At 49.1% G+C, this 8,935-nt stretch overlaps 1 protein-coding gene across 1 annotated transcript; it reads left to right on the forward strand.

Annotated features, from left to right (window-relative positions):
- Positions 1-452: 452 nt before the first annotated feature.
- Positions 453-7,671, forward strand: mpzl3 (myelin protein zero-like 3). Its single transcript, XM_084448791.1, has 6 exons — positions 453-675; positions 2,089-2,255; positions 5,121-5,334; positions 5,566-5,722; positions 6,341-6,407; positions 6,541-7,671. Exons 1-6 carry the CDS (start codon positions 609-611, stop codon positions 6,613-6,615), a joined length of 747 nt encoding a protein of 248 aa, XP_084304917.1. The 5' UTR covers positions 453-608; the 3' UTR covers positions 6,616-7,671.
- The last annotated feature ends 1,264 nt before the right edge of the window (positions 7,672-8,935 follow it).

Genomic DNA, 8,935 nt, shown 5'->3' on the forward strand with positions numbered 1-8,935 from the left:
TAGGGACAGGGCTAGGGGGGTAATAACTCCAGAATAACAGCCCATTCCCACTGGGGTCAACAGAACATCACACACACACAGAGGCATGCCGGGCAGATAAAACAGCTTAGAGTTCTGTACTGGACAGGGTCGTATTTGGCGAGGACTAGGAGGTACGCTACTGTAATAAGGATGTAGGCCTAGCTGTCCTACTCCTGAAACGTGCGACCTGCAAACACCTGAATGGGTATCATTTGTTTATAATCACTGGAAGTCTGGGTCAAGAAGCAAGTGTTCCAAAGTGATTTCCAAATTCGGTGTGATTTGCGATTTATTTCACATCAGTAGACTAGCCTACCTATGCGTGCGCACGCGCGCAAACACACACGCACACACACACACACACACACACACACACACCTCAAGTTAAGGAAAGGGACAGAGCTATGAATTCCCTCTCCTACCCAGTATCACTTCCTGAAACACCTGTTTGTCAGGAGAGGAGCGGAACGAATGAGTCAGAAAACATGGACGACGAGTTCTCCAAACGCGAAGCCTAGCTAACGTCATTTTAGTTACGAGGCCTGTATTTACCATCGCTAATCGCTTGCCGTGTTTATAAAACTAAAATGTTTCGACAATACAGGAGTATTCTTTTGGACATAGACGTGTTGCTGTTTTTACTCGTTTGTTGTGGTAAGTAGCCTACAGCTTTTTGCGCAATTTCAGGACACATCGCGGACTCGCTGTTAGATATTTCGATTTGTATCCTACAATAACAAGCCTACATGCATGTCTTACGTTTCGATGTCCACTTTGTTACTATCACACATGATTTACACGTGGGCCATCAACCATTAATGTCACATTCGTCGCATTTATCTCTCCCTAGACACAAGTCACCTGTTGTGAGGGGCTACATTAACGCCTGAGGCCTTCTACACTCCAGCTGGAATGTGTTCTAGTTTGACGAAACTCATGGCTAAAAGGCACTGAACAAAGTCATTCAATCATTCATTCAAACACTGTGTGACTATGGAGTAGCCTAGGTTGTTACTTGTAAGTAGCCTAGGTTTGTTATGCTACTTACAGTCTAGGTTATGACTAGTAGCCTCCTCGCGTTGGGGCCTGGTTAATGACCTCACAGGGTCTTGCCAACGTTCCCATCAACACTTATTTAGACCTCCGCATCCATCTAGCATCTTCTGCTCCATTGAGCTTTCAACGTGAAATACTTTAGCCTGACGCTGACAGCTCTTCACTTTGCTTTGCGATTAACATTCTTGGCCATCTAGAGCCTTGATTCAACTCAGACAAACGCGTGTAGATAGTCCTTGGAGAGAAAGAATAGTTATGTGGACTCTCTCTCTCTCTCTCTCTCTCTCTCTCTTGTGTGTGTGTGCGTGCGTCAGCCTAGGATGCAAGTTAGTTTTACATACAGCGTAAGCCTCTTGCACACTGCTGCACATAGTTGTTGTCTATAATTGGTTTGGAGACCAATGTTCTCTCCCTTGTCTCGTTACTAGCCTGTCTCTGCGGCCTGATAACTAAATATATGGCCTTGATGAACTGAACCATCTGCCTTTTGATAACTACTGTGCAGCTGTGACACATTGTGCCACCTTATATGGAACAGATTTTAGAACAGATTTTGCATCGATTCTGTCTCTCCATGCCGCATGTAAATTAAAGTCAGCTTTATGCCTGAGGCCACAAACCTTTCTTCTACAACTCTCAGAAATCAATGAAGAAATGGATGCTGCTGTTTTGTTTTTTGAACACGTAGGCTGCTTGGGATTCCTGAGGCCTGGATATAGACTCTGATTCCCCACGGCTCGGGAGGAGAGAAACAGGAGAAAGAATCAAAACAACTACTACAACATGAAGCACCTTTGATCAATCCAAATAAAAAAGTCACTCCTTCTCCCTCTCTCCCCTCCCTTCCTCCGTCTCTCCTCCCCTCTCCTTCTCCCTCTCCCTCTCCCTCCCTCCTCCTCTCCCTCCCTCCTCCCTCCTCTCCCTCTCCCTCTCCCTCTCCCTCTCCCTCTCCCTCTCCCTCTCCCTCTCCCTCTCCCTCTCCCTCTCCCTCCCTCCTTCCCTCTTCCTCAGGGCTGTGTCCAGTGTCGGCCATCATGGTGAGCTCCCCGCCGGAGGTCCACAGCCTCAGAGGAGATGACGTCACCCTGACCTGCACCTTCACCTCCACCAGCAGGGCCACCAGCCGCATGTCTGTGGACTGGGCCTACCGGCCGCAGAGCGGGGGACCACCCCAGACCGTCAGTACACTACTCACACACACACACACACACACACATGCACACATGCGGACACACACATGCACACACACGCATGGCAAGACATGCATGCACACCAAGGTTATTATAGTCAACGAAAACTAACTAAAAATGTAAAACTAGGTGTGAATAAACATTTAAATAAACTGAAATAAAAATAAAAACTAGACTTAACAAAAAAACTAACTAACTAAAACTGTATTGTGTGTTTACAAAACTAACTAAAATAAACTAAAATTATTGAGAAAATTTCCTTAGTTTTAGTCTTGTTCATTTTATACATAAGCCTAATATTTTGGGTGGATATGAAATCTATCCTCCATTTTTTCTTAGCTGTGCCCCTGCGCAGAAGTAACCTGACGTGCGCCAGATGGTTTGTTTCACACAGAGTGAAACAACGTGAGCTTGCGAGATCAGGATAGTCTCATGAGGCTAGCGCAGAAGAAAAAAGAAAGAAAACTAAACTAAAACTAAGCATTTAAAAAAAATAAAAACGAAGCTAAACTAGCAAACCTGCTTTAAAACTAATCAAAACTAAACTGAAATTGAAAACAAAAAGTTAAAACGATATTAAAATAAAAACAAATGACAAAAGCAAAACTATTATAACCTTGATGCACACACCCTTGCTCGCACACACATGCACACACATTGGCATGCACGCATACACACACACGCACTCACACACGCGCGCGCACACACACACACACACACACGCCTCCATACACACACGCACTCAAACACACATACACACACACACACACATACACACACTTGCATACACACATGCACTCAAACACACATACACACACACACGCATATGTGTACATACTGTACACAAACCACACACAACACTTATGCATGACCAGCCTCCTGATGACCACCACACAGCAGCACCTGACCTCTGACCTCAGATGGACTGCTGAGGGACCACTAAGACCATCTGCTGTAGTGCTGTAGTTTGCACACGCTGACCATACGGACCCATTCACTACCACTACTCAACTCCCACACAACTGCATCCCTGCCCACCGGTCAGTCCCTGGGGAGATGACCGGGAACCGGGATTGGCCTTTTCCTCTGTGGTGCTAAAAGTACACCCGGAGCCCTAACTCCACCCAGGCCTGCTGCCCTCATATGTCTCCCCCAGGTCAGTGTTCTGTGGGGCAGAGTGTCCAAATCCCATCTGGGTGACAGAGATCTGGGCAGCCTGTGGTTGGCTGGAGCATCCTGTCCTATAGGATCACTCAGGGCTAAGTGAGGGGTAATGTTTTGCGGATAGACTGTCTGGTTTAGCCATTAAGATTTAGTTGTCGGGCCTCTCTCTCTCTCTCTGTCTCTCTCTCTCCCTCTCTCTCTCTCTCCCCCTCTCTCCCTCTCTCTCTCTCTCTCCCCCTCTCTCCCTCTCTCTCTCTCTCCCTCTCTCCCTCTCTCCCTCTCCTCTCTCTCTCTCTCCCTCTCTCTGTCTCTCTCTCTCTCTCTCCCCCCCCCTCTCTCTCTCCCCCTCTCTCTCCCCCTCTCTCTCTCCCTCTCTCTCTCTCCCCCTCTCTCTCTCTCCCTCTCTCTGTCTCTCTCTCCCTCTCTCTCTCCCTCTCTCCCCCTCTCTCTCCCTCTCTCTCTCTCTCTCTCTCTGTCTCTCTCTCTCTCTCTCTCCCCCTCTCTCTCTCTCCCCCTCTCCCCCCCTCTCTCTCTCTCTCTCTCTCTCTCTCTCTCTCTTTCCGTGGTGTGTGTGTGAGAGAAGAGAGCGTGTCAGAGAATGTTTGTGCTAGTCTGCAGACACAAGAGTGCAGTTACGTCACGCACGCATACACACACGCAAACACTCGCACACTCTCTCTGTCTCTGTCCCAGGAGTGTGTGTGCTGTTCAAAGGGCCTATCTGGTGTTGGGCCATCACACCAGAGTCCAAATGACGTGCTGACTGTTTATTTACCTGACGGAGTTCTGGGGCTCTGAGGAACGACGGGTCACAGGCCCTGGCAGATTACAGGTCTCGGACTCTGTGAGATTAGAGACTGGACTGTATACATATTTTGCTACTCCTGCACTAGATTATGCTCTTAGTCACTTGTTTAGAAAGGAGAAGCACTTTTGAGTAGTAGTAGTAGTACTGCCCAGAACTCGCTTTGGGTAAGAGCATCTGAATGACTAATGTAAATGTAAAGAGGAGAGAGAGAGACGAGAGCGAGAGACGAGAGAGCGAGAGTAGAGCGATAGCAGAGCGATAGCAGAGTGAGAGAGTAGGTGGAGGTGTTCTGCTGTACTGTACAGCCCACAGCGCCACACTAGAGGGGGGATTGTCCCACTGCAGATTCGCCCTCCCAATCCAATTTCATCACTACCTTTTATTGCTGCGATCGTTTATTAGAAGGGAACCGTGATGAAGTGTTTGAAAACTCAATCAGCGTATCCGTATTAAGCCGGACCTTCGAAGCCAGCGGAACATTGCCTTAGTCGGCTGAATAATTATCAATATCATGATGAGAATGAATTTTCCTGGATTGGATCGGGAGCCGGGGGATTGATTGGCCATTGAGTCTATTGATTCAACCAGATATATTTTTGTTTCCGCTGAGTGACATGGTGATGATGAACTGATGGGCTTAACCACGGGGCTTGGCTCAAGCGTGAGCTCATCCATTCAGTATCCATTCTCTCTCAGCTCCTGATCCCCTCATCATCTCTGCTTCCCTCCGTCACTCCAACCACTCATCCCCTTGTCATCCTCTCCTCCTTCATCTCCAGCTCATCCTCTCCTCCCTCTCATCCGGGCCCGCACAGTCGTCCCTTTTAGATCTCCTCCTCTCCTCCTCTCACCATCATCCCCTCCTCCTTCTCCTCCCTCAGTTCTTCCACTTCTCCTCGCTGGCCTTCCCTCCGACGGAGGGGCGGTTTAAGGGGCGTGTCCGGTGGGAGGGCGCCCCCGCCCGCGGCTACGCCTCCATCGTGCTGCTCAACACCTCGCTGGCCGACAACGGGACGTTCACCTGCTCCGTCAGGAACCCGCCCGACGTCCACGGGTCACCCACCTCTCACACTGTCCTCACCGTCACCCCCCAGGGTAAGACTGTGTGTGTGTGTGTGTGTGTGTGTGTGTGTGTGTGTGTGTGTGTGTGTGTGTGTGTGTGTGTGTGTGTGTGTGTGTGTGTGTGTGTGTGTGTGTGTGTGTGTGTGTGTGTGTGTGTGTGTGTGTGTGTGTGTGTGTGTGTGTGTGTGTGTGTGTGTGTGTGTGTGTGTGTGTGTGTGTGTGTGTGTGTGTGTGTGTGGTTTTAACCTCTCCTCTCTCCTGCAGTTGAATCTGTGAGGTTCTCTGACGTGGCGGTGCTCCTGGTCTTCATCCTCCTCCCCTCGGCTCTCATCACCCTGGTCCTGATTGGACGCATGTTCTGCCCCCCGAGGGACAAGGGCCAATCACACGCCTACCATTCGTCCATCGAGGTCACGGACGGGTGAGTGGCGTCACTCTAATAGCCAATCAGCAGGCTGGGTCCCCTGGGCCTAATAACGAAGCTCTCAGATATCCTTCCTCTCCAGACGCCAGCCCCGGAGCTCTGTCCCATACGCCGTAAGACAGCTGTGAAAAGACCCGAGTCAACACGATATTTCAAACAGACGGCCCAGCACAAAGACATTCTTGAAGGAACACGGCAACTTTTGGGGAAATTAGCTTGTCTGCCATCTTCCCCAGAGTCCTCTCTGTGCGTGCAGTAGGAAGCATTGAGACCCGTTAGATCCGTTAGCCTAGCTTAGCTCAATCACTGGAAGTGGATTTTCAAAATATTAGCCTAGGCTAATGGCTCTAGTGGGTCTCATTGCTTCCTACTGCACACACAGAGAAGAGAAGGGTATGTATCTTCTTATCTGACTCTGGGAAAGATGGCAATCAAGCTTATTTCCCCAAAAGGTGGTGTGTTTATGGAATTCTACATTCATTTCTGATGCAATATCATTTGTGTTAAAGGATTGGGTATAGTGTTGTCCATGAATAAAGAACCGACTCTTGTTATGAGTGATGTGTGTGTATACCGTGATTGGCTTTATTATAAATCTGTGGTCTCCGTTAACAGGGACGAGCATGGCCTCAAACCCGTGACCAAGGAGAAGAACATCACATGCTGTGACCTATATATTCTGGTAAGAGCCTTTCTACTTTCATTAATAACTTACAAGAACATGTCTGCCAGATCAATTTCATAGTCTTGAATTGTATATGTCGTCTACAAACATGAAATATTGATCTTCTGCCCTCTCCACTGTTGTGCTTCAGGGGACAGATTATGAGGACTACTACGTCAACAAAGAGATGCCCCGCGAGGTGGGCGTGGCAGAGTCTCAGTGCTAGAGCGCCGCCTGGTGGCCGGGAGCTGTAACAACAGAAGCACACTTTGTTCCGGACAAAGGGAGGAGGAGGACTCTCCCACACTGTTGGATGACACCACCCGGGAATTCACTGTCGCACTATTGAATACACACACCAGGGAATTCACACTCTCTCCCTGTCACGGTTTGAAACACCACGCAGCAAAACTAGGCAGGGAGGTGAATGGGCTTGAGGCTGAAGCAGCCTGGTCTCCCAGCCCAGCCCAGCCCAGCCCAGCCCAGCTCTGCTCTGCGGGGAGATGATCACACTTCAGGACGGGATGATAGAGGGTCGAACCAGAGGACAGACCTGATTCTGTTTAGGAAGCTTAAAGCTGTGTGTTAACTAATCACCAATCGGACTGTAACTATCTCTCTCTCACTCTCTCTCTCTCTCTCTCTCTCCTTACCTCTCTCTCTCTCTCTCTCTCTCTTCCTCCCTCTCTCTCTCCCTCTCTCTCTCTCCCCCTCCCTCCCTCCATGTTTTCCACCTCTATGTACTACTGGTACCACCACATGAAACATACAATCAAATAAATTCTTTATTTGATAAATGTGTCACTAGATATTTTTTTTTTTTTACTATTATGAAGGAGAACTGTTTGTGTTTAAGTTATTGACTGCTGTATGAAGGCTGCGACGTCTCTAAATGCCTTTGGAATGTTATGACAGTTTTTGCATCCCAGGCATGACAGGTTATTGGGTATAGCTTCACACACAAAATCCAGTTTTATTAGAGTTCATCTTGTACATCCTCTTTTGGACATAAAAAAACAAGAAACCACTACAATGATGTTTATTATTTCATTCATTCATTTCATGTGTCTTATTAAGTTTGAGGAAGGTAGCCCTGCATTGAACGATGAAATGTCTATATAGGTAGTCATATTACTGATGTTTTTGTTTATTTTAGTTTGGGTACTAAGTAGCCAGTGTTCTAAACAGGGCATGTATTACTTTAATTTATGTACAATTTTGTTCAATGTATGTCTATTTTTAAACACTTATTATGCCCAATAAAAAAAGTTATATTAAAACTCTCATTCTAGTTGATTAGACTCAGTCTTAAGAGTTGAGAAGGACCCAAATAAATTAGTTTATTGAAACTAGTTTATTGGAATTTGCCTAGGAACTGCTCAATATATGGTATTAAGGTTAAGTGGCATAGGTTATAAGTAGAACAAGATCAGAGGGTGGGGTGCAGTGGGGGTCTCCCCAATTAATTGCATTAATAACACGTTTCTGTCCGTCTAAGATGGATCATCTCTCCTCCATGTGGTCCAGCAGCTCCTCAGCCTTCACACTATAGACATATTCTGATCATTTCTTCCTGGTGTGAGCTACGTTACCGTCACAATGCCATCGGTCTCCTGTGAATCCGTAGTGTTTAGCAGGTGGAGGTCCTGAGTGGAGGATGACCATGTCCAGACCTCGGGGGTGGGGGGCTGCACCGCAGGCGTGAGGAGAGGAGAGGAGGAGGGGTGGACCTGGATGTGGAATAATCCTGTAAAAGAGGAGAGGGAGAGAGTCCCCCTAGACCACCACATCCTCCCCCCCACCCCCCCTCCTCCTCCTCACTTCCTCTTCTCACCTCCTCCTCCTCCTTCCCCTCCTCCTCTTCATCGTATGTCTGCCATTGCTCTTGCTCTGGTCAGAGAGGAGTGTGGGCGGGGGTGGGGAATGTGTATGTGCGCACGCATGTGTGTGTGTGCCTGCGCACGCGTTCGAAGGAGAGAGACAGGGAGCGCCTTTGCTTGTGTGCGTGCGTGCGTGCATATACAGTATGTGTGTGTGTTCATGTGTGTGCGTGCGCGTATTGTGCCTGGTCATCACGGCAGATTCTGCGCAAACCGTTGGCCGGGAGGGAGAGGAGAGCAGAAGCAGCCTGCCTGCCACACCCGACCCCCTAGCCCTCCTCCTCCTCCTCCCTCCCTCCGCAGCAAGACTATCTGCCGGTGTTTCCATGTGAACGGCGAGCGCCCGGGGGATGCTGACGTGCTCTAAAGCGTGATCATCATCACTCGGTTTCACACTTCCTCCCTGGCAGCGCCGGCACCGGCCAGGGCCCCCCGCCGGCGTTGGGGGGGGGGGGGATCTGGACCCAGCGTTGTTATTGATCACCAGACTGCCACCAGCCCCGATCGAGGGGGGGGGGGGGGGGGGTGTGTACGAGGCAATAAAGCGATTCTGGTTCTGAAAGGAAAGCCCTCCCCCCCCCATTCCCCCTCCCTCCTCCCCTTCTGTCAGATGCTGCATATACCGAGACGGCGTTGAGAGGAGCGCCGCTGGGGTACGCAGGCGGG

This window comes from Borostomias antarcticus (genome assembly GCF_949987555.1).
Source record: "Borostomias antarcticus genome assembly, chromosome: 1".
In the NCBI taxonomy this organism is placed as follows: Eukaryota; Metazoa; Chordata; class Actinopteri; order Stomiiformes; family Stomiidae; genus Borostomias; species Borostomias antarcticus.

Bases quoted from the DNA above. Each gene is read 5' to 3' on its own strand.
- mpzl3 (XM_084448791.1), top strand. From the start codon at position 609: ATGTTTCGACAATACAGGAGTATTCTTTTGGACATAGACGTGTTGCTG. The intron at 676-2,088 runs GTAAGTAGCCTA...CCTCTTCCTCAG, and splicing joins GTTTTTACTCGTTTGTTGTG to GGCTGTGTCCAGTGTCGGCC. The intron at 6,408-6,540 runs GTAAGAGCCTTT...GTTGTGCTTCAG, and splicing joins GCTGTGACCTATATATTCTG to GGGACAGATTATGAGGACTA.